General features: G+C 38.7%; 1 protein-coding gene across 2 annotated transcripts in view; it reads right to left on the reverse strand.

The window, feature by feature from the left end:
- LOC100513809 (alpha-1,3-mannosyl-glycoprotein 4-beta-N-acetylglucosaminyltransferase C-like) overlaps positions 24,420–27,121 on the reverse strand; it is a 78,071-nt gene continuing 75,369 nt past the window's right edge. For both annotated transcript variants that reach the window (XM_021063626.1, XM_021063625.1), the window contains one exon: positions 24,420–25,662. In XM_021063626.1, coding sequence (XP_020919285.1) covers positions 24,530–25,504 — 975 coding nt within the window. In that variant the 5' untranslated portion in view covers positions 25,505–25,662 and the 3' untranslated portion in view covers positions 24,420–24,529. The remainder of the gene's footprint in view (positions 25,663–27,121) is intronic.

Consider the following 27,121-nt stretch of genomic DNA (forward strand, 5'->3'; position numbering starts at 1 on the left):
TGCAAAAGGAAATCAAAAGAAAGCTGGAGTAGCAATACTCATATTAGACAAAATAGATCTTAAAGATTATAAGAGACAAAGAAGGACATTACATAATGATCAAAGGATCAATCCAAGAAGAAGATATAACAATTGGAAATATACATGCACGCAACACAGGATCACCTCAATATATAAGGCAACTGCTAAAAACCTTAAAAGGAGAAGTTGACAATAACACAATAATAACAGGGGACTTTAATACCCCACTTACAGCAATGGAAAGATCATCTGGACAGATCATCTGGACAGAAAATAAACAAGGAAACACAGGTCTTAAGTGATGCATTGGACCAGATGGACCTAATAGATATTTATAGAACATTCAATCCAAAAGCAGCAGAGTACACATTCTTCTCAAGTGCACACGAAACATTCTCTAGAATAGATCATATTTTGGGCCACAAATCAAGCCTCAGTTAATTTAAGAACACTGAAATCATGTTAAGCATCTTTTCCAACCACAACACTATGCAACTGGAAAATAACAAGAAGAAAAAACTCTAAAGAACACAAACACGTGGAAACTCAACAACGTACTACTAAACAACCAATGGATCACTGAAGAAATCAAAGAGGAAATTAAAAAATACCTAGAAGCAAATGACAACAAAGATATGACACTCCAAAACCTATGGAATGCAACAAAAGCAGTTCTAAGAGGGAAGTTTATAGCAATACAAGCCTACCTCAGGAAACAAGAAAAAGCTCAAATAACCAATCAAATTTAAAGCAATTAGAGAGAGAAATGCAGACAAGACCCAAACTTAGAAGAAGGAAAGAAATTATACAGATCAGAGAAGAAATAAATGAAATAAAAACAAAGAAAACCATAGAAAAGATCAATGAGACGAAAAGCTGGTTCTCTGAAAAGATCAACAAAATTAATAAACCCTTAGCCAGATTCATCAAGAAAAAAAGAGAGGACTCAAATCAATAAAATTAGAAATGAAAAAGTTACAATTAAATACTAGCAAACCAAATCCAACAAAGCATTAAAAGGATCATATACCATGGATCAAGTGGGATTTATCCCAGGGATGCAAGGATTCTTCAATATCCGCCAATCAATCAGTGTTATACACCATATTAACAAACTGAAGAATAAAAACCATATGAGCCTCTCAATAGATGCAGGAAAAGCCTTTGACAAAATTCAACACCCATTTATGATAAAAATCCTCTAGAAAGTGGACATAGAGGGAACCTACCTCAACATAATAAAGGCCATATATACAAATCCACAGCTAACATCATTCTCAATGATGAAAAGCTGAAAGAATTCCTGCTAAGATCAGGAGCGTGACAAGGATGTCCTAGCCACAGCAATCAGAGAATAAAAATAAATAAAAGGAATCCAAACTGGAAAGGAAAAAATAAAACTATCACTGTGTGCAAATGACACGACACTAGACCTAGAAAATACTGAAGACACTACCAGAAAACTGTTAGAACTCATCAATGAATTTGGTAAAATTGCACGATACAAAATTAACACACAGAAATCAACTGCATTTCTATATACTAACAACAAAAGATTAGAAAGAGAAATTAGGGAAGCAATCCCATTTACTGTTGCATCAAAAAGGATAAAATACCTAGGAGTAAACCTACCTAAAGGGACAAAAGACCTGTACTCTGAATACTATAAGACACTGATGAAAGTAATCAAAGATGGCACAAACAGATGGAAAAACATAACATGCTCTTGGATTGGAAGAATCAATATGTCAAAATGACTATACTACCTAAGGCAATCTACAGATTCAATGCAATCCCCATCAAATTACCAAGGACTTTTTCACAGAACTAGAACAAAATATCTTAAAGTTTGTTTGGAAGCACAAAAGACCCAGAATACCCCACACCATCCTGAGAAAGAAAAGTGGAGCTGGAGGAATCAGGCTCCCTGACTTAAGATTATACTACAAAGCTGTAGTCATTTAAAAAAGTATGGTACTGACATACAAAAAAAAAAAAAAAACAGAAATATAGAGCATTGGAACAGGATAGAAAGCTCAGAATTAAACCCATTCACCTACAGTCAACTAATCTATAACAAAGGAGATAATTATATACAATGGAGAAAAGACAGCCTCTTCCATAAGTGGTGCTGGGAAAACTGGACAGATACATGTAAAAGAATGAAATTAGAACACTTCCTAACACCATACATAAAAATAAACTCAAAATGAATTAAAGACCTAAATATAAGACAGGATACTATAAAACTCTTAGAGGAAAACATAGGCTAAGCACTCTCTGATGTAAACCATAGCAATATCTTCTCAGATCCACCCCCTAATGACAATAAAAACAAAATAAACAAATAGAATCTAATTAGACTTAAAAGTTTTTGCACAGCATAGGAAATCCTAAATAAAACAAAAAGACAATCCACAGATTGGGAGAAAATATTTGCAAATGAAGTGACTGACAAGGGATTAATCTCCAAAATTTATAAACACCTCCTGCAGCTCAATACCAAAAAAACAAATACCACCAAAAAATGAGCAGAAGATCTAAATAGACAATTCTCCAAAGAAGATATACAGATGGCCAAAAAAAAAAAAACATGAAAAGATGCTCAACATTACTAATTATTAGAGAAATGCAAATCAAAACTCCTATGAGTACCAACTTACACCAGCCAGAATGGCCATCATCAAAAAGTCTACAAACAGTAAATGCTGGAGAGGGTGTGGAGAAAAAGGAACCCTCTTACACTGCTGGTGGGAATATAAATTGGTGTACCTACTATGGAAAACAGTATGAAGATTCCTCAAAAAACTAAAAATAGAATTACCGTTAAATCCAGCAATCCCACTTCTGAGCATCTATCCAGAGAAAACCAAGACTCGAAAAGATACGTGTACTCCAGTGTTCATTGCAGCACTACCTACAGTAGCCAAGACATGGTCACAATCTAAATGTCCATTGACAGAGGAATGGATAAAGATGTGGTACATATACACAATGGAATCTATTATGCAGCCATAAAAAGGAATGAAATTCTTGCAGCAACGTGGATGGATGTAGAAATTATGCTAAGTGAACATGTGAACTAAGTCAGACAGTGAGACACCAATATCATATGCCATCACTTTTATGTGGAATCTAAGAAAAGGACACAATGAACTTCTTTTGTTTGTTTGCTTTTTAGGGCCACATACGGCATATAGAAGTTCCCAGGCTAGGGGTTGAATCAGAGCTACAGCTACCACCCTACACTACAGCCACAGCAATGCTAGATCCAAGCCTCATCTGTGACATACACCACAGCTCATTGCAATGCCAGATCCTCAACCCACTGAGTCAGGCCAGGGATCAAACCTGAAAGTTGATGGATCCTACTATGGTTCGCTAACCACTGAGCCATGAAGGGAACTCCACAATGAACTTCTTAGAACAGACACTAACTTACAGACTTTGAAAAAAATTACATCTTCCAAAGGAGACATGTTGGAGGGGGAGTTGGGGGTTTGGGATGGAAATGCTATAAAATTGGGTTGTGATGATTGTTGTACAACTATAAATGTAATAAAATTCATTGTGTTAAAAAAAAAGTCCTTGTCCAAGGGGACACCCACATCCCTACATCAGAACTCTCTCCAGCAGTCTGTCATATGGCCTTTAAAGCATCTCAGATGGACTGGATGTGATAGGCCACCACCTCACCTGATCTCATCCCACAATCATCCCAGCTCACTTGTGGCTTTGGGAAAGTTTCAGTCTCAAAAATGTCCATGCAACTCTGGCATCTGCCCCAAATTGGGATATCTCTTTTATATATTAATGCCCCAAATTGTCTTGACCCCTATGTTCTACAACTAGCTTGGTCGCCCTGTACCTCTATGTCTTAATAACAGTAGATAAGATTCATGGAAGTGTTAGCTATGACAATTTTTTCATTTCAATTCCTTGAGGACTTTTTCTTTCCTTTTGGAAAATTCCTTAGAGCCCTAGGCTATCAATAACAATAACCAAACTAGGACTACTGCTAGTAGCAGCAATGGTAGTAGTGATGATAACTCATGGGTCTTGATTGCTTGTTCTGTCAAGTGCTATGCTGAGGGCTTTACATTCCTCTGTCAATGGACATTTAGATTGTGACCATGTCTTGGCTACTGTAGGTAGTGCTGCAATGAACACTGGAGTACACGTATCTTTTCGAGTCTTGGTTTTCTCTGGATAGATGCTCAGAAGTGGGATTGCTGGATTTAACGGTAATTCTATTTTTAGTTTTTTGAGGAATCTTCATACTGTTTTCCATAGTAGGTACACCAATTTATATTCCCACCAGCAGTGTAAGAGGGTTCCTTTTTCTCCACACCCTCTCCAGCATTTACTGTTTGTAGACTTTTTGATGATGGCCATTCTGGCTGGTGTAAGTTGGTACTCATAGGAGTTTTGATTTGCATTTCTCTAATAATTAGTAATGTTGAGCATCTTTTCATGTTTTTTTTTTTTGGCCATCTGTATATCTTCTTTGGAGAATTGTCTGTTTAAGAGACAATTTCCTACAGAGTTAAATCCTATGCATCAGTCCTATGGCATAGATGCTACATTCTTTCCACTTAACAGAAGAGGAAATAGAGGCACAGTGTCCCATCTTGTTCCTTCACTTTATGAGGAACCCTGTGTGAAACAGTAAAGCCTCAGGAATCCAAAGTTTATAAGCAGTGTTTGTTAACTGCTGGAAGAGAGAAGAGGAAGGAAAGGAATACTCTCTGGTTCTAGGCCTTCTGGAAGAGTACTCTTGACTTTCTTGGGCACAAAATTCATACAAGATGTGCCTATTCCATTACTTTGCTGTGGCTCAGGGTATAGCCAATTCTTACGCTATGGTCTTCTTGGATCTCCCAGTCATTGGAGAAAGTCACCAGTTGCTGTCCTTGGGAACAGTTTGAAAACTGGAAAGAGCTAGGGAAAAAATTCTTCTGTTCTCTTGAATGTGGCATCTTGGAAATTGACTCCATGAGGCAAGAAGTTATAATCTTCACCCATCCTAACGTGAAAGAAGAAAAAAAAGCAGAGCTGTAGACTGGACACCCATTGGGTCTACCATCTTGAGTCAAGAGTCAGTAGAAGACTGTGATAGTGTTGCTAATTACACAGCAGTGTTTCCCTGGGCTCTCATTATTTCTAATTGTTCCTCTGCCTCATACTTCTTGAGTCTATCCTTAAGGTTTTCCAAAAGGTAAGTCTGAGAGTGGGGGCAAAAGGGAGAGGGGGTGTGTGGATATGTCTGTGTTTGCCTATTCTTGTATCTCCAAGTGGCCTTCCTTCTCAAAGTATTCCTTGTTTCTTGGTGAAAGGAAGGCCAGCTGCAATGACCCGGGTTTGAGCCCTACCACTGATACAAATCTTTTGTCTGACATGAAACAAATTTCTTCAATTCTCTAAGCTTCAGTATTATAATCTATAAAAAGAGGATAACAACAGCACTTTACTTTTTAATTAAAAATTTTATTGTCCTTGATCTACAATGCTGTGTCAGTTTCAGGTATACAGCAAAGTGATTCAGGTGTACAGCAAAGTATATATATATATTCTTTTTCATTTTTTTTTTGTCTTTTTAGGGCCACACCCACGGTAAATGGAAGTTCCCAGGGTAGGAGTCCAATCGTAGATGATGGCGCCGGCCTACACCATAGCCCCAGTGACACCAGATCTGAGCTGCGTCTGCTACATGCACCACAGCTCATGGCAATGCTGAATCCTTAACCCAATGAGTGAGGCCAGGGATGGAACCTGCATCATCAAGGATACTAGTCAAATTTGTTTCCACTGAGCCACAGTGGGAACGCCCAGTTTCTTTTCCATTACAGGTTACTGTAAGATATTGGACATAGTACCCTGTGCTATACAGTAGGTCCTTGTTGTTTGCTTTATCTATAGTAGTGTGGTGTGTTAATCCCAAACCCCTAATTTATCCCCTTGTCCTGCTCTGGTTCCACTTTGGTAACCATAAGTTTGTTTTCTGTCTGTGAGTCTATTTCTGTTTCTTAATTAAGTTCATTTGTATCCTTTTTTTTTTTTTTAAGATTCCACATATAAGTGGTAACATATGATGTCTGTCTTTTCCATTTGGGCTTACTTCATTTAGTATGATCATCTCAAATTTATCCTTGTTGCTGCAAATGGCAAGATTTCATTCTTTATTATGGCTAATATTCCATTGTATATACACACCACATCCTCTTCATCTATTCCTCTGTCGATGGACATTTAGGTGGCTTCCATATCTTGGCTATTGTAAACAGAAGCACCTTACCTTTTGATGGTGGTGTAAGAATTGTATTTTTTTTTTTTTTTGGCCATGCCCATGGCATGTCAAAGTTCCTGAACCAGGGATCGAACCTGCACAGTTGTGATCTACAGACAACAGCTGTGGCAAAACACCAGATCCTTAACCCACTGGGCTACAAAGGAATTTCCAAGGATTTCATTTTAAAAAGTAAGGAGGTTATCTGGCACAGAGTGAGTGCAGTAAAGTTAACACTTTTTTAGAGCCTAGTATAAAGGGCTCTTGGCAAGAGAAATAAATCAAGGAAAGGAAAAGAAGAGAGGGTGTTACACTCCTGCCCAAGAAGGCATGTGAGGCTCCCCAGTCACTTTCTCCTGTGGCACCAACCAGAATCTATCCTCTTCTCAGTGGGTCCCAGAATAACAGAGGAGGAATGATGTGTGTGCACTTTATAACAAACATCAGGGCAGCACAAGTAGTAGAAACTGTTGGACTCCAATTTGACTCTGTATTTCTGCCCTAACGTTTTATAAATACATCAGAGGAAAAGAGGAAAGTCTGCCGACTGCCACAGAGCCAGTGGACAAAACCATACTTCATGATAAAATTGGAAAATAAAATAATGTCTTCTCAAGTACCTTGGCTCTTTTTTTCTTTGGAAAATAAATTTTTATTATTGAATAGTTTTATATCTGGGTTCTCAGAATTTTCTCTAAATAAAAGCATGAAAAAAATCTTAAATTTCTTTTTATCAAGAACAGTACTGTCTCACTGAATGAGTTTCTTTATTTAGAAACTGCACTGGCAATTTTTTAAAAATTCAGCTTAATCTAGCAAACCACCCTAGCCAACACACAACACACCATGTTGCCATGAGTTTATGACGCCCCTCTCTGGAACTTACTATTTTCTTTCTCAGTGATGTGAAATGTCAAGAGCTAAAAACGAGTCTGCAGACCAAGGTCATGGTCATTCCAAATATCCTTAATGCTACTCCGTGCTGGGAAGATTGAAACTATCACCCACCACAATTGGATTCTCTCACTCACTGCTTGACAGATACAGGAGATTCCATTCTGAAGTAACCCTCAGTCGATCTCTATCAATCTCCCCCTTCAACTGGAGACAATCAGTACATTTAATGTTCCACCTGCTGCTTTTTATTTCAAACTTATGTTGAACCCATTCCCAGAATTCTTACCCACAGGTATTTCATCATGGCCACAGGCCAACTTTCACAGGATTGCACAAGATTCCAGGAGTCTCCTGGAGAGGGCCTCCTATCTAACTGACCTCCAGAGTCTTCAAAGCCCCTTGACCCAGGGTCTTACACATCCAGGCCCTAACTACCCCCAAGGCCCCTCCTCCACAAACCTTTGCTAACAGAAAAAGCTGGCACTGAGGTCAGCTGACAGGTGATATGAGCTAAAATAAGTGAAACAAGAAGACAGCTGTGCTGCATTCCACACAGTTCCATCTTGACACTGAAACAGATGAGAAGAAAGCGAGGATTCCTCCTGAATCTAACCTCCTGAATCTAACCTGCACCAGGAGTTCTGCATGAGTTACTGAGTTTTAGTCTCCACCAGCCCTGTTTTTCACATTACAAAGGTAATGATATTGAGATTCTCAACAAGATAACCTGCTCAAAATCACAGGACAAGCAGAGTCAGAATTCCTACAACATTTTGATTTCAAAGTGTTTTGTTTTGACCATCATCCATCCCAAACAACTCCCACTGAATCCAGTTTAAAATAGAAGGTTCCACCAATACTAGGATTTCATGTGTATTAGGGTTCCACATGCTGTTCTTTACTTCAAACTTCAGTCCAACCCATTGCCTGACTTCTCCACAGCGATTCATCTGGAGCACAGACCAACTTTCAGGGTACTCAGTGGGAGAAGGCCTCCTGCCTGATTTACCTTTATATTCCTCAAAGCACTGTGACTAGTGCTTGCCCCCTCCCCCTCCTATAAACGTTCACTGTCTGTTAGAGTCTGGTTATTGATTGTTGGAAACCACCTTGAATTTTTACCTGAACACTCTTCTGTCCCTTAAGCACAGGAATCATCCCTGCTTGTCCAACAGTCTGAGCCAGAGATAGCCAGGATCTCTGTAGAGAAGTCAAGAAGATCAAGGAAGAATAGAGTAAGGGAAGGAGCCCAAGGCACACCAGGTGGGATCCAGCTCTGGATAACAGTGACCTGGCTGATCATGGCCAATAGGCTGAGGAGTTGGTGTGGACATGGAGCCAGGTGCTGGGCTCACCTGAGGAGGAAGAAAAATGAGTAATCCTGGACCACTGTGGCAATGGCAGAAGTAGCCCAGGCCGGTGAGGATGAGCTTGAAGGGCGCAGACACCTCTTGCAGCCCACGCCGGGCCCCCGGGCATCTTCATCTCCGCAAAGTAGAAGAGCCCAGCGTCGCTGGCCTCTTTCTGCAGAGGCAGATAGTTGAGCAGACGTGCATCCTGTCGGGATGACCTCTGCCAGCTCAGCTCGGCAGCCTTAGCTCAGGAGTCTCCACTCAGAGAGCAGCTGGCAGCAGCAGACGGGCGCGGGCCAGCAGCCCAAGCAGACCCCGGGAGCAGCAGCCAGCGCAGCAAGCAAGGGCTACCAGGTGGCGCTGCGACCTGGGCGCACTGGACCGGGAGGCTGGCCAGCGAACAGAGCGGGGAAGTGGCGGAGCCCAGAGCGCCCGGCCCACAGGGATGTCCCTGCGGCCGGGCAGTCGGCTCCTGGCGCTGCCCTACTCTCCCCGCTGCCTTCGCCCAGCGATGCTTCAAAAGGCGCGCGGGGAGGACGGGCCTCAGCCTCGTCTGCCCCGGCTGCTGCGGCGGGGGCGGGGACTGAAGCTGCTGAGAAGGGACGCGGGCCCTAGGGTGCAAGATGCTTTGGGGATGTGTAGCGATGAATGCCTTGCCTCAGCTGCGTGTTTGGGAGCGGGGCACCCCTCTAGAGAGTGAGCAGCACTAAACTCCCTGGCCCATCCCTCTTCCTGGACCCAGCTCACCCACTCCCCCTACTCGCCCCATTTCCAGGCTACAGCCTGTTTTAGACTTAGCATCCTTAAAACCATCACTATCAATTGCCTTGGTTACTCTGTATAGGTTTTTGCCTTTTTTTTTTTAAAGGATCCAGGTGGAGCTACAGCTGCAGCAATTCCAGGTCCTTAACCCTCAGTGGGAACTCCTGCATTTTCTATGTAGTTCATTTAGAGTAAAATACATAGAAATATCTTTATCTTTGCAGAAGTTAACTAGGAAATTCAGTGTGCTCTAATAAACTTTTCTAGATCTTTGCTGTCTCTCTGCTTATTTTTTAACGATGGTCCTAGGAAAGCCTTAATAAAAGATTTGAAGAGCCAAAGCCAGACTGCTCTGATTTTCCTACAGCTACATGATTTTATGATTTACATAATTACTGCTTCCAGATTCTGAGCACTCTACACCTGAGAAATAAATTCGGATGTAAATTTCAAACAGCTTTTCACAAGTCAGTGAGTGAATCTGAGGAGATCCAAACGCCACAATTTTATTTTTATTTCTAAAAACAGCAGTTGCTTTTATATCCAGATTGCTTTAATTATTCCTAATTCTGCAGCTCAAATTCAGTCCCTGGCCCAAGAATTTCCATATGTTGTAGGCGCAGCCATAAATTTAAAAAAAAGAAAGAAAGAAAAGAAATATTAAAGTAGTTTACATTCCTGGCAAGTCGACTTATAGAGCAAGCATTGTCAAATTATATCTACTGCTAACATTTATTTATTGCTTACTATGGACCAAGCACTGTTGTAAGGACTTTGCACATGTTATCTTCTTAAGTCTCCAAACAACACTTCAAAGGAGATTCTACCACCGCCCTCATTTTAGAGATAAGGGACTTAAGGTGCAGAGAGGTTAATGGACTTACCCAAGATCACAGAGCCAGAAAGTGACTGAGCCAGGATTCAAACCCCAGCATCAGATTCCAGAGTTCACCCAGACATGGAAAGCAAATTTACGGTAATCAAGAGGGAAAGGGGGCAAGGGAAAAATTTGGAATTTGGGCTTAACAGATACAAACTACTGTATATAAAATAGATAAGCAAAAGGACCTATTCCATAGCATTGGACACTATATTCAATATCTTATAATAACCTATAATGGAAAAGAATCTGAAAAGGAATACATATGTATATATATGCATATATATTTACACATGTATAATTGAATCACTTTGCTATATATCTGAAACATTATAAATTAACTATACTTTTCTTGAAATAAAAATATTTTTAAGAAAATAAACATAATTTTTAAAAATTCCAGAGCCCATGTGCTTAACTACAACACTAAAATATGGACAAAATAAGCAATGTTTTAAAGGTGCAAGTGAGCCCTTTATCAAGAAATAAGGTATACTGGAATTCCCGTTGTGGCTCAGCAGGTTAAGAACCTGATTAGTATCCATGAGGATGCAGGTTCAGTCCCTGACCTTGCTCAGTGGGTTAAGGATCCAGCATTGTCACAGCTGTCACAGATGTGGCTCAGATCCCACATTGTAGTGGCTGTGGTATACGCCGGCAGCTGCAGCTCTGAATTGACCTGGGAACTTCCATAGGTGGCCCTAAAAAAAGAGAGAGAGAGAGTATATGAATAGTAATAACCTTAGTGGAATCACCGGCAATGGCTAAATGAGGGTGTATTTGGACTAACAATCTGTTTTAACCAGCAGCCCTGCTCTATTTTAATATTGTGCTATAACTTATGCAGGCAAGAAAGTAAGGAAGTTTTTCATATCATATTCAAGTGCCTCAGCGGCCTAGAAAATAGTTTGTCCATTATTATAGACCTTAAAACCTGACTTTTCTTTCCATTTAGATGAGCAAATAAATAAAAATCATATTAAAAAACATGCATGGCTGATGCCTCTTATTGTATAAACATGACAGAATCAAAACACTTCCAGTATTGGAGTTCCCATCATGGCTCAGTGGAAACAAATCTGACTAGGGTCCATGAGAATGCAGGTTCAATCCCTGGCCTTGCTCAGTGGATTAAGGATCCAGCATTGCCCTGAACTGTGGCGTAGATTGCAAACATGGCTTGGGTCTGGCATTGCTGTGGCTGTGATGTAGTCCAGCAGCTACAGCTCTGATTCAACCCTTAGTCAGGGAACCTCCATATACGGTGGGTGCACCCCCCCCCAAAAAAAATGCTTCCAGTACTGCCCAGACTGTATTTTCCAGACCTGGGGGCCTTTGAGAGGTTGTCCTTCTCCTGGATTCTTCAGTCATGCTTTTCCTTTCTGTAAGGTCGGGAAGAGTATGTCGCTGAACAGGGTTCTTTATCTGGAGCCCTGTAAATTCCTTGGTGAGCAGCTCCTCTTTGAGGACTAAGAATGTCAAACAAGCAAAACTCAAAGTAGCCAACATGGGAAGCAAACTACCACTAAATGCATGGATTCGATGGTAAGACAAGCTGCTTCCACTCCTTGATTCCAAGACCGGTATGTTGTGGCTATGGGGGAGAAAGCACCATGTATGTTCTTTGTTTCAAACATATACTCTATCCTTCAAAGCATGTACAATATCCTTAAGAAAGCACCCCAAGCTTTCAGGATGTTGACTCCTATCTGATACATGAACTGAGTCTTCCTAAGCCATAACATTGTATCAGTCAACTTTCAAAATTTGCCCAGTTGCTTCTAGGAGATGGAGTACATGGTTAAACCACTTAATTCCATGGCCAAGAGCCCGTTGCTGTATTCCCTTTGCTGTGAAATCCCTATGGAAATCCTTTATCAGAAGCAATGCTATGGGAAAGACCATGATGGTGCATAAGGTGTTCTGCGGGTACACAGATCCATAGGCAGTGCTCCTGGCAGAAGCACTATGGGGCAGAGATGTCACATCTATACCTGGAACATGTCTACTCCAGTGAGGGCAGTCTCTGCTTGCTCCAAGATGGAAGAAGTCCAGTGGAGTCAACCTGCCACCAGGTGGCTGGCTGGATCCCCCTGTGAAGGAACCATATAAATTACCAAGGGCTTCTCTTCAGCGAATGCCCACTGGTCACCATTCACATGAGACACAAATATCCTCACAATCTGACCATTCCAAGAGGCCCAGCCATATACCTCTTCCCCAGATGTCCTTGTCACCAATTTTCTGATCCTATTTCTTTCAAGCCCCTAGCCGTCTGTGATGGTTAATTTCATGTGTCAGTATGAGTGGGCCACCAGGTAACCAGATTAAATGTTATTTCTAGGTATGTCTGTGGGTGTTTCCAGATGAGATGAGCATTTGAATTGATGAATTCCATAGCTTGTCTTCCCCAAAGCAGATGGGTATTATGTCCCAGATAGTACAAAAACAGAGGACAAAGGAATTTGCCTCCTCTTTCTGTCTGCCTTACTGTATTAGCTGGGACATCTTATCTCATTTTCTCCTGCCCTCAGACTGGTATTTACACTATCAGCTACCCTAGTTCTCAGGCCTTTGGACTCAGACTGAATTATACCACTGGCTTTCAATGGTTTTCAGCTTGTAGGTGGCAGATCATGGGAATGCCGAGATTTAGCAGTAGAGGTTTCAGTCACTTGTTGGAAGGCTCGTAGCAAGAAGCAGACCGGGTGCTCAGACATACTTACTTGTCTATCCAGCCCTGATCCTTTCTTTATGCTCACAGCCACAGAACCCAGATTAGCATTTTTCCAAAGAGGAACCCAGGCTTCTTAGCTACGACCAGTCTTTTGCCGCCCTCTGCTGGACACGCAAAGTCACAGGCTGGGAAAATCAGATTTGATTTCTTGAGCATCTGGTGCCCATCCTGAGCTGTTTCCTGCTGGAACAGAGCTTTATATCCCTTTAGAACAAATTTTTCCAACTCCTAATAAATATCTCAGAATCTAAGTGGTTCTTTCCTGTGATTTCCTTCCCATTTCCTTTGCAGTTTCATAAAATGCCCTTGTTTTATTTAGAAACACATACTATAACCTGGAAAAATAGATGAACAGGAAATTCCATACAGAGTCGTAAGTCCTATGACACAATCCGAACACTCAGAAGGGATATTCAGCTTGGTGTCAATATTGTCAGCTTTTTGGTGGAGGCTATACATAAATAGAAGGACAAGGGAGAAGTATGGGAAATGGAGGGAAGAAGCAAACACAAAGAACAGAGGTGAGGAAGAGCTGTTCGGAATTGTAAGCAATCTATTTGATTAGATGCCAAATAGAGGAAAGGGGGCAGAGAAGGGTAGGAAGGAGATAAGGCTGAAGTGATTTGGGTGGTTTTTTGGTTGTTTGTTTTTTTGTTTTGTTTTGTTTTTGGTTTCTGGTTTTTGGTTTGTTTGTTTTGTTTTTTGTCTTTCTGCCATTTCTTGGGCCGCTCCCACGACATATGGAGGTTCCCAGGCTGGGGGTCTAATCGGAGCTGCAGCTGCCGGCCTACACCAGAGCCACAGCAATGAGGGATCCCAGCCACGTCTGCAACCTACACCACAGCTCACAGCAACGCCAGATCCTTAACCCTCTGAGCAAGGCCAGGGATCGAACCCGCAACCTCATGGTTCCTAGTCGGATTCGTTAACCACTGCGCCACGATGGGAGCTCAGATTCGGGTGTTTTTATTCCATGGTAAGGAATTTAGAATTTGTCCTGAGGGCAAAAGGTAAACCAATGACAAAACCAATGACAAGAAATTCAAATGTCAACCACCAAGTAACAGTTGCATGAACTGTGATTGCCTGAGTCTGGGTTTTTTGGCCTTCATCACTATCAGAAACTTGAGAAGTTGGTGAACCCCATGTTTTCTGAGAACAGCGTCAGTGTGCATATGGACAGGTACACAGGAATGGCAGAAGTAGAGGAAAGACATAGCTAGAAAGAAAAAAAAATACATAGACTTTTTGAGTTTTTTTAAAGCTATGGAACATGATGAATAAATGAGGAATAAGTATATTTTTCATTATGAATGTTTATGCTTTCACATTTTTCATGAGCTATGTATAAGAAGAAAATATTTAAAATAGTATCTGTTATCCAAACAATGGGAATAGATGCCATTTACTGTTTATAGTTTAGTTCAGAAATAAATGTCTAAATTTAATTCATAAATTTTGACAACATACCTTCTTCTAGTTCTCTAGTTATATTTTTGCAACTCCTGCTGTGTCTGAAATAAGTCAAATATTATTTATCATGTTTAAATTAAAGAAGAGACAATATCATATGAATGATAGATAGCTTATGAAATGGGGCCTGTTAATAATATTTTTAGAGACTAGACCTAAATTGGGGATTGATCAAATAGAAAACTAATCACAAAAATAAAATTTTTAAAAATCCTACTTACTTTGATTTTAGATAATAGAGAGCATACATATATACTGTTATTTATATTAATCTGATAAAGTACAATAAATATTGATCTATTGAATATACATAATTTTAGAGGGTGATGTTTGATCTTTCTGGCACAAAGAAATTTAAACTATTCAAGTCGGATTTTACACTGAATGCATTACTTTGCAATTCTTAGAAAAACAGCCCTTTATAAAAGTTTAATCATTGGGTTTTTCCTTAAAATGAGTTTTCCATTCTTGCACTTTTATAAAACTAAAATTTTAAGGTATGTTCATGGTTATATTTTGTCAACACAGAATCTCAAATACATAAAATGAAGAAAGGGGTTCTGCTGTAATGTCACATGAAAATTTGTCATGGCAAAGCAAATCTGCTTGAAGAAAGGAAAAAGAGGGGCTAGAGCCAGTTTTCAAACTGGGTTTCTTATTCATAAAGTACTAGAATTAGAAACAAGGAAAACAATGTATAATTCTTTAACTGTAACTTTGTTTCCATCCTAGAAATTAGGGCCATCTTTTGGAAACATCTAGTTATAGTTATATACTTAATTTTGAAATGTGTGGGAATATTTTAAACTATACGACATGTGTCTCCACCTAGAGTGTTCTTTTCAACATTTTTCTTATAAAAGGCACCCTCTCACTAAACAGGGTCTAAAATAGTGTACTGAACATAACACTGCGGTGATAATGATAACATAACAGACAACGCCCTTGTAAAGTGTAGGTGCCAAGACACATTTTTTGGCTAACATATTTTCCAATATTTTTAGATGGTTTTCCGTAATGTTTTTCTTAAAATGGCATTTTAGACAGGACTTATATAATGAATAATGTGGCAACATTACTATATAGGTCTTGTGAAAGTAATAGCTCATTACAGATGAAAGGAGAAGACTTTATTGAAATAATTTTATATTGCTATTAATAAACACTATGTGAAAATAGTGTTTATTAATAGCAATAGTTATCCTTAAGGATAACTTGATCCCCTGCTGTACAGTGGGAAAATAAAATTAAATAAAATAAACATGTGATCTACATTTTCACATAGTGTTTATTAATAGCAATATAAAATTATTTCAATAAAGTCTTCTCCTTTCATCTGTAATGAGCTATTACTTTCACAAGACCTATATAGTAATGTTGCCACATTATTCATTATATAAGTCCTGTCTAAAATGCCATTTTAAGAAAAACATTACGGAAAACCATCTAAAAATATTGGAAAATATGTTAGCCAAAAAATGTGTCTTGGCACCTACACTTTACAAGGGCGTTGTCTGTTATGTTATCATTATCACCGCAGTGTTATGTTCAGTACACTATTTTAGACCCTGTTTAGTGAGAGGGTGCCTTTTATAAGAAAAATGTTGAAAAGAACACTCTAGGTGGAGACACATGTCGTATAGTTTAAAATATTCCCACACATTTCAAAATTAAGTATATAACTATAACTAGATGTTTCCAAAAGATGGCCCTAATTTCTAGGATGGAAACAAATTAAAGTTACAGTTAAAGAATTATACATTGTTTTCCTTGTTTCTAATTCTAGTACTTTATGAATAAGAAACCCAGTTTGAAAACTGGCTCTAGCCCCTCTTTTTCCTTTCTTCAAGCAGATTTGCTTTGCCATGACAAATTTTCATGTGACATTACAGCAGAACCCCTTTCTTCATTTTATGTATTTGAGATTCTGTGTTGACATTTTTTTTTCCTCACCCTTTGTTCTGTTGCTAGATCACATTTTTACATGAGTAGAATCAGGGGACCACCAATGTAAGACTACTATCTTTTCCATGCAAAGATCTTTTCCTAAAGAAAAGTACCTAAAGGTACTTTTGAGACCTGTATGTTGTTTTCTAGGTGAGGACTGTGTTCAGATGAATGAAGTTGTTTAAAGTCTAATGTTAATAAAGAGAATACACCTGCAATTTTCTTTAAGCTTTTCCATTTAACAAAAACAAAGGAAGGTGAGAAAATTAGACAGGAAAACAATGTATCTCCAAGTTGTAATTCTAAAGATTTTTAACTAGAAGGATGCTCTCCTAACTGGTAGTTTCCAAACTATGTCCCACAGAAAAGAAAAGTTCCCCCTGGGGACACTAAAGAATGACAAATAAGTCTTAGCTTCAGAGTCTCCATCCCCCTTTTAGCTAAACAGCTCTATGTAGTCTCTCTTTTATATAATACAGTTTAATGCAAAAAATATTTTTTAAAAAGAGAGGTTCTTCTCTTTGAAAAAAAAAAACATTTTAAGGTAGTAAAGTCATTGATTTAGTCATTCCCTAGTTTGGCAACAGTTAAAGTTTCAGAGAGACTGCAGCTTACCTAGGGTCACAAAGCCAATGGCCTTCTTATTCAGTCTAGAATTGTATGCCAGCTATTTTCTCAGATTAGGGAAAAACCACACAGATTTTAAACTATAACTTAGAGAAAATAAATATGTAAGACTTCGTCATGTAACTCAATAACGTTTGAGGCATGAGACATGGAATAGTAACTTTCTAACTAAATTATATGTTTAAAAGGTACAAACAAGAATAAATTATCATAATTCCTATTATATGCAGTCAATATACTCCATTTATAAAGCACACATTTTTTTTAACCACAGGATGGGGAACTTGAAGGAGAAAATCTTTAGTTGAATCAAGCCAGCCAAAACTGAGATTCTTCCTTAAAAGAATTTTGTTTCCTCCAAATAAGATTTGTTTTACCAAAATGAATCAACCGATAAGTTATCCACATTGGGGGTTATTTATGGAAAAATTTAGAACACAAAACAGATTTCTCTTTATCACCTAGCATCCTTCTCTCCAATCTCTCATCATTACCTGCTATGCACAAAAGACAGGAGCTTAATCCCAACTACAATTTAAATCCAGTCAAAAATTATAGGTGGACTTCATTTCCTAAAGTTTCCCTGTGAGAAGAGATTTACATAATAGGTGAATTTGGAAGAAGTAACTAAGGAGTGCTTGCTTAGTTACAAATCTCTTCTTTGAAAAGATGTGTCTGCCCATGGCACCATGAACTTGGGTCTGAGGTCTGCAATAAGCAACCTGCCCCCAGGATGGGTGTCAAGAATTTGCTTCCTCAGCTTAGGCCTGTGAGTGGAAGGGCATAATTTGGGATGAAGTATTCTGAAGATCACTGTGGCTGCACATCTAAACTGTGCCCTCCAATTCATCAGTACATGCTAGCGATGAAGCTACTTAGCTGATCTCATTTGTCTGACTCCTTTCCACATTCAGTCCTCACAAGGAGAAGAAAAGTGTTATTTCCCAGTTACCCCACCATAGCTCCAAAAAGAACAATGACCAGACAACACTCATAGAAATGTTTTCTTATTCCCTGACCTTATAATTAATACACACTGTTCAAAACAACCCCCACTTTTTTTTTCTTTTTACAACTGCACCTGCAGCATATGGAAGTTCCTGGGCTAGGGGTCAAATCAGAGCCACATCTGCAACCTATGCCAATACTTACAAGATCCATTGCTGCTGAGTGAGACCAGGGATCTAACTTGCATCCTCACGGACATTATGTTGGGTTCCTAACCCACTGAGCCACAATGGGAATTCCCAACCTCTATTTTAAATCAGGGAGAGGTTGCAAGGAATATGTTAGAAAGAGAAATATAGTGGATCCAGTCACAATACAAAGCACAGCAAATACAAATACGTGTTCATTCATTCAACCATAATATATTACCATTAAATTATATTTGAGATTACGGACTGGAAAATCATGTTGCCCTCTCTTTTTGAGTCTAATTTGATAAGTACATACATACACCACACACACAATTTCCAAAATCCATATACTTTCAGCAATTATTGATACTTTTAAGTTAAAATTTGATATCATTCTTACTTTGTTATAAAAGTCATGCAACTAGGAAAAACGTAATAAAATCGATGTAATAATCAATTCATTATCCAGTTGTAAATAGGTTAATGTGTGAAGGAGATTACAATTGTCAGTTTGTTAAAATTAAATACATGTATTTTGCTGCAGAAAAAAAGAAAGAGGAAGACTTGTTGATCAAGGCACTGAAAAATGAAGTACAGAGGGAAAAGTTAGGAAAAAACGCTAAGATAGAACTTCACAGTAGGCATAGTCCAAAACGTTAAAACCTTGCAACTAAAAGGAGATGAATAAATTAATTCAATATTTATGTCATTTTTAGCATTTTACTTTCTAGAATCGAAGTTAAAAAGCTTTAGGAGTCTATTGTTTCGTAATGCCCCATCAAAAACCCACCCCTTTCTATCATTTTAGACAGTATGTTAACACCTCCTACCTCTCATAGTATTATTTTATGTTCTCCTAGTAGAAATAATTACATTCCCAGCAATTATAGAAGGCACCTTCTTTCTGCAAGTCTAAGAATTCTGTAAATAATACCTATATAAGAACTCTATTAAGGCATCTAGTTGTGATTATGGAGACATGTTTTTGCATCATGATGGATTATTTTTTTTTAATCTCTCATTAAATCTAGTATGATTTGACAAAACAAGGCCGCACGAGGGAGCTATGTAAATCTTGGAACTACAACATTGAGTTTAAAATAAACCATTTCCAATTTAAATAGAAATACTAAAAAAATAAATACCTCTTTCCTCCAAAAAAATTAAAGGAAAAAAATTTTCTCAGAAATTTTCTTTTGCGTCACTGCTGACTTCTGCATTCACATGCACTTTCACCTTCATCTTCTAAAATGATATATGTTCTGATTTTTTTTTTTTGGTGACAATTAATGAGAACATTTTAAGTTTGCATCATGTTTTGCAACTGACAGATGTGTGTGACATGCATTTTCTTTTTGCACCCTAGAGTCCAGTTTCACAACTCTGAAGTACTTAGATCCAATTTAGCTCCAGCACAAGAAACCTTAGCTTTGCTCTTCTATGATTTATTATGACAGGATGCCAAGTGAGAAAACAGGTTAAAATATCATTTAATAAGGGCGCATGCTACTTTTCTCTGCATCAAGAAGATCATGAAAACCCTTTCAAAACCATAAACTCATGTGTACTGATTAAAGTGGATATTTTAATAGCAATGATATACAATGAAAACTAGTTGCAATTTAAAGACAACCCATCATTGTCATCTTAGTCATCATTCATTCAAGTCATGGCAAGACAGAAGCATAAGTGAACTTCATTTAAAAAATTTAAACATTTGTTTTATTTAACTACATATTTAGAAATATTCTGCAATTGCTCAGCCAGACATTTTATAAACATTGAAATAAAGAGAGTTCCCGTTGTGGCTCAGTGAGTTGTGAACTGGCCTAGTATCCATGAGTATGCAGGTTCGATCCCTAGCCCTGCTCAGTAGGTTGAGTATCAGCGTTGCTGTGAGCTATGGTGTAGATCACAGATTCAGCTTGTATCCCACATTGTGTGGCTGTGATGTAGACCTTCAGCTGCAGCCCCAATTAGATGCCTAGTCTGGGAACTTGCATATGCTACTGGTGTGACCCTAAAATTTTTTTAAAAAACTGAAATAAAAATGCTACAAGTAAAACAGCAAGTAAGTAACAACAGCAACTACTCTTATGTAAGAAAATGACAAAAAAAAAAAAAAAAAAGAAAAAGGAGTTCCCGTTCGTGGCGCAGTGGTTAACGAATCCGACTAGGAACCATGAGGTTGCGGGTTCGGTCCCTGCCCTTGCTCAGTGGGTTAACGATCCGGCGTTGCCGTGAGCTGTGGTGTAGGTTGCAGACGCGGCTCGGATCCCGCGTTGCTGTGGCTCCGGCGTAGGCCAGTGGCTACAGCTCCGATTCGACCCCTAGCCTGGGAAGCTCCATAGGCCGCAGGAGCAGCCCAAAGAAATAGCAGAAAGACAAAAAAAAAAAAAAAAAAAAAAAAAAAAAGAAAATGACAAAAGAAAATTTAACTTAAATACAGAAATGAGGGAGTTCCCTCTTTGGTGCAACAGGATGGGTGGCCTCTCTGCAATGCCAGGACGCAGGTTCAATTCCCAGCCGCACAATGGGTTCAGGGATCCGCATTGCCACAGCTATGGCATAGGTCCCAACTGTGGCTGAGATCTGATCCCTGGCCTAGAATCTCCATATGCCACAGGGTGGCCAAAAAAGAAAAAAAAATAAATGAATCTTTTATTTTATTTTATTTTTATGGCTGCACCAGTGGCATGTGGAAGTTTCCAGCCTAAGGGTTGAATCAGAGCTGTAGCTGAAGCCTACACCACAGCCACAACGACAGCAGATCTGAGCCCCATCTGAAACCTATGCCACAGCTTGCAGCAACACCTGATCCTTAACCTACTAAATGAGGCCAGGGATCAAACCTGCATCCTCAGGACCACTGTGTCAGGTTCTTAACCCACTGAGCCACAGTGGGAACTATCATGTGAGAAATAACAGGAGTATTGCAAAGCCTCATGGTTCTGTCAGCAAGAGAAACCATGTTTGTCTTCACAGGATCGCAAGTAGATCAAAACCAAATTTGTTAAGTTTTGATGTTTTCAGAATGGCTTCTAGCAGAAGTCTTGTCATTTAACACTATGAAAACATAAGCTTATTTCCAAATGCAATACTTCAGAGTAATTATTGAGCATCTGAGTCAGGCACCACAGAAGGTCAATGCCTCCCAGGACTCACAGGAATTGTTGGGAACATCTGATCTGCGCAACAGCTCTGGTTCAAAGAAAATGGCATATCAAATCAAAGTATATTTATGGAATCCTTCTGATTAAATTAACAATAAAAATATTTTAGAAAATTTGCAAACTACCATTCAACATTATCTGTATACTGTCATCTAATTTAGATGAAATCATCCTATATTCCCAGTTACTTTGTCACTTAATAGCAGTACTTATCTATGTCATTAAAATTTTTTGAGGATATTATTTTAATGGCTGCCCAATACTTCTTAATATCTTATATATAATTAGTTACAAAGTTTCAGTTTCACCATAAAAATATAGAGCTAAAGAAAAGTTTTAATTTTAACCTAGAGCTTGCCTTTAAAATGTATTTTAATGAGAATTCCTCCAAAGAGTTAAAATTCCTATGAAAAGTAAGTTGTGTCCCTGTTCTTTTTATCTGCTCTGCCTAATCATCACTTACTTCTAAGGACTTTCTCACTTTTTGATTTTTGCATTTAATTGTAATTTTTCATTGATAAAACATTTAAATTTGCATTTTAAGAATGTCAACAAGGACCCTGATGTGCATAGAAATAAAAATTCTCAACAAAGTATTAGCAAACTGAATTCAAGGATGCACTAAAAGGATCATATATCAAGTGGGACCAAGTGGGATTTATGGCAGTGATGCTAGAATGGTTCCACATCCACAAATCAATCAATATGATTCACTCCATTAACAAAGTAGAATATAAAAATCATCTCATAAATGTAGAAAAGATTTTTAATGAAATGCAACATCTACTTATGATAAAAACTCTCAACAAAGTGGCTATACATAGAATGTACCTCAAAACAATAAAGGCCATGTAAGACAAGCAACAGCTAACATTATACGCAATGGTGAAAAGCTGAAAGCTTTTCCTCTAAGATTAAAAACAAGGTAAGGATGCCTACTCTCACCACTTTAATTCAATGTAGTTTTGGAAGTTCTAACCAGAGTAATTAGGCAAGAAAAAGAAATAAAGACATCAAAATTGGATACAAAGAAGTAAAACTTTACCATTTTTGCATATGACACAATATTATTTATGAAACCCTAAACAGTCTACCAAAAAAAATTAGAATAAACAAATTCAGCAAGGTTGCAGAATCTGAACTCAGTACAAAGATCGACTGAGTTTCTATACTCTGACAAGGAACCTTTAAGAAAATAATCCCATTTTACAGGTGCATCCAAAAGAGCAAAATACTTAGGAATAAATTAATCCAAGGAGGTGAAATACATGTACACTGAAAACTACAAGACATTTATGAAAGAAATTGAAGAACACACAAATAAATGAAAAGATATTTCCTTCTCCTGGGTTAGAAGAATTAATATCTTATAAAGATCTGTCTGGTTTTGTTGTTAGGAAAATGCTGGTCTCATAAATGAATTGGGCCCCATTCCCTCCCTCTTGTATTTTCTAGAGGAGATTTTGTACAGTAAGTATTATTTCTTCCTTTAAAAACTTTTTTTAAAGGCTACTTTCCATTTACAGTTATTACAAAATACTGACTATATTCCCCGTGTTGAAAAACACATCCTTGAGCCTCTCTTACACCCAATAGTTATACCTCCCTCTCTGCCACCCCTGTATTACCTCTCCCCCATCTTCCCACTAGTAGCCACTAGTTTGTTCTCTACGATTCTGCTTTTTTTTTTGCTATATTCACTAGTTTGTTGTATTTTTCAGATTCCACATTTAAGTGCTATCATGCAGTACTCTTTCTCTGACTTGTTTCACTTAGCATAAGGCCCTCCAAAACCGTCTATGTTACTGCAAAAGGTAAAATTTAATTTTTGTGGCTGAGTAGTATTCCATTGTATTTATATACCACATCTTCTTTATCCATTGATGGTCCTTTCCACTTGACATATTTAGTATATATTAATATACTAAAAATTATAGTCTTATACCATATTATATAAATATATAGTCTATGTAGTATATTACATATAGTATATATAGTACATACAGCATGTAGTGGCCTACATGAGTGGCCTAGTAGGAAAGTGATAAGTGTTGCATTCCAAAGGAAATCACCACTATGCCTGGCTTCTTTCAGGGCTTGGCATGTACATTGCCAGTAGGAAGCAAGAAGATTCTTTGTTGGGATCTGTAAGCATGCTCACAGGAGAAAAGAGACAGAAGTAAGCTATGTCCTGTGGAAGGTGGACGCCAGAAACCTCGTGTTGGAACATCTGTAAGGGTGTTTATATGAGAGGCGCAGCATTGGTAAACTAGTGCCCTGTGTTCCCACTATATTGGGAAAGAATGGCCTTCCACACGAATTCAGAATTTTCTCTCATGAATAACCCATTTGTACTGTACTACTGGCTTTTTGACCCATTCACTGAACTTAGAAAGCACAGAGTGTTTAGTAGGGGAGCATGTCAGAAAGCATACTTGATCATGTGAGGCCTCACAGGAAAGTGGGAAGACATTGCTTCTGGAGAAAACACCACAGGCCTGGTGTGCTTTCAGTGTCTGCCATGCACATTGCAAGTTGGAAGCACAAGGCCTCTTGTTAGGGAAATTATCAGAGTGGTCACATGAGAGGAGCAGCAGTGGGGCCCTACTGTACAGCACAGGGGACTGTGTGTGATTGGGTCACTGTGCTGTACAACAGAAATTGAAGAAACATTTTAAATCAACTATACTTTAATAAAAACAACAATAAAAAAATAAAATAATACCCTGACATACTGGGTGTTTATGTAGAAGAGGATTCTGCCTAATTGATTATAAAATGTAATCAATAACTGTTTATCAACTGAATGACGACATTGTAATGGAAAAATGAGATTACAGAGAAAATAATTATGTTTCTCTCCTGACCAGTTTACATTTCCTGCCACATAGGAAGTTCAGTCTTCAGTGAATCCATTTCTTGGATGTGATAAGAGCATCAATCACCCCAACTCATATGTTCATGTTGTTTCTAGAAGTCTGATTTTTTTTGCCCAAGGAAAGAATTTTGGATGGCCTCTTCCACTAGTGGCTCTCTGAGCCCATAGGGATATTACTTTCACTCTGCCTTTCCACATGCTATATCTGCTGTATGAAGAATATTAAAAAGGACACAACAATAAGATGTCCCCAACCAATTTAAACACTTTAATTTTTTAACCTCTTTATATTCTAACCTCCAACATGAACACTCCAGAACTTCCAATGTCTTCTCCACATGACATATTACTTAAACTTCATTTAACCCAGAGGTTGATGTGCCTAACTATTATCCCAGAGGGTGGAGTGCCTGTCACCAGCAATCTCACACATTTCACCTTCTTCCCAGACTCATTAGATAATACCTGCTTATTCAGGACACCATTTACTAGTAGCCCCAGTAGAATATAGTCATCACAGTCATTGATCCTATTAGTAGAATCATAGCCCAGTTCAATATGTCCCTCTTTAAGCTGATTTTCTTCTTTTAGGTCAGAGCCAGTCAGCACTTGAACTCGGAAAACTTTGGCAGGTGTGTCCAAAACCACAGTCAAGTGACTGCCAGCCTCAGCTGACTTGGTATAAAAGAAATTCTTATCCAAGCTATAGGCATTCATGAGAACAGAGGCATTAGCAACCTTCAGGCTAGTGTAGATGGATGCAGCAGGGTTGCTGGGAGAGCCAAAGTCATCTTCCTCAAACTCTCTATCTTTGAGACTATTGAATTTGCCCTCAAAGGAGGAATAATTACCCATGTGCTGGAAGAGGGAAGGGAAGAACTGGATTGGTGTTTGTTGCATAAGTTCATGAAAATGGGTGAGGAGGTAGTAACAGGGCATTTCTTGGTAGAAGAGGAGAAGGAAATGAACAAAACAGGGGAGGTCTTTAGTGTGAAAGAGTTTTCCAATGAAGCCCAGCTGAGAGAACTCCAGAGTCACCCAAGGTTTTTTTTCCCAGGCAGACACTGTGGCAGCTATCTGGGTGACAAATCCAGGGACACATTTCACGTCATCTTCAATCATCAGGAAATAGTCGGAGTGGTTGGTAGCAAAGTTCATGAGGAAGGCATAATCCATGTTCTGCTTGGAACGGAAGGCTACATAGGCAGGAGTGTCATTAAAGTTTTTCTTAAAGTCCTTCAAGGGAAGATAGCTTTTAAGTGGAGTATTGATCACTACTAGCTGGTTGGCTTGGATATATGGTTTAAAGAGGGTTGAGATGTTGGAGATCATTTGACCACGCCATGTGGAATCAGGATCTGCCAGATGTACCAGAACAATGAAGTGTTTCTGCTCAGATGAGGAGGAAGCAAAGAAGAGAGACTGCAGGGTGTCCAAGAGGTAGCTCCCTCGGGGACGCTGCACAGAGGGAATCCCTATTGTCAGCAGTTCTAGGATTGAAGAAAAAAAAGAAGACCTGTATCAGCTTAGGGAAATGAGATAAAAAGTTGCTATGGGTGAGATTATAAGACCCTCTTAGATCTTTCCAGTATGCCAAATTCTGGTATTCCTAAGATTATTTTAAATTTTCTCTCCCCCAGGCCTGAGTATGGACCATATTAGGAGTTAATATCTTGTCACAAATTATGAGTTTTTTTTAAAAAATTTTTACCTTTGGAAAACTATTGTGGGAGAAATACAGATGACAAAAAATAAAAAATAAAGATAATAAACTTCTACTCAAAATCCCACTGAAAAATCAGGAAAGTTAACATGAAAGAAGTGAAATATCTGACAAATTCCTGGAAGAATGAGAGAATATAAAACACAATTGGTAGAGAAATCTAAGTAGAAGAATTCATAGTCTAAAAGACACAGAGAAAATGACTGCACAGATGCATATTTATACCAAAAGCTTAAGAAAGAGGAATTCTAAGTTTTGAGCCACCGATTACAAAGGAACGAGCCCTGGGATGGTCACCTGGATAATTACAGAACTATTTCCAGAACCACTGGGCCCGTGACTACGAAGGGGCTGGTGGTGGCAATGTCCATTCCCAGACTAAAATCCTAAAGATTTCTGTCTGAATAAAGTGGGAGGTCTGCCAGGATGTGAGTCCTGGGGCTGGAACTGAAATCAAGAACTCTAGACAACAGAGGGGAAAAGGAGCTAACACAGCTGACTGGCATCTGCTTACAGGGTAAAGTTCTGCATATGGTTCCCTCAAGTGGACATAGTAGACATTTAGAAGTGTAGAAGCTGCCAGAGTGTGTCTAAGCAGGTAAGAGGGGAAATATTCCAGGTGATATAGGGCTTAATAGAAGAGATGCAGGGATACTTCACCCAGAAGGTCAGCTACCCACATTTCTCTCATTCTCCGTGTGCCACTGCTTCCCCGCAATCTCATGAGGCATCCTTCAAACCGCAAAACACTTTTACTGAGAGGCAAACAGGGATGACTATTTAGTGAACTATCCACTCTAGATCCTTGAACATAAATCCGAAACAGGAATCTCCAAACATTTGACTATAAATATGAAACTATAAAGAATCACCAACATAATGGAAGAAAAAAAACTCAACCAGAAAGCTCTGAAAATAGAAGACAACAGGAAATAGCGAACAGAAGAACATTTCAAATATGTTAAATCAATCCTTTAGAGGAACTGGAGAGTAAACCATACTTTTTGGCAAAATAAGAGTCTTGTATAGATCAGAATTTATAGAATATATGGACATGAGGTTTTGATCAAATTCAGGTTATATTTTTTGGCAATAATAGCCACTGATACATTCCTGCACATAATGGCAGATTGTTTCTGTTTTTAGGATATTAACAGCCTTTGATATTCGGTGCCTAGATTCATTAGTATTTTAGGGGGTTGCAATATGATGATATTCTAAGTCAA

This window comes from Sus scrofa, chromosome 9 (genome assembly GCF_000003025.6).
Source record: "Sus scrofa isolate TJ Tabasco breed Duroc chromosome 9, Sscrofa11.1, whole genome shotgun sequence".
Lineage (NCBI taxonomy): Eukaryota > Metazoa > Chordata > Mammalia > Artiodactyla > Suidae > Sus > Sus scrofa.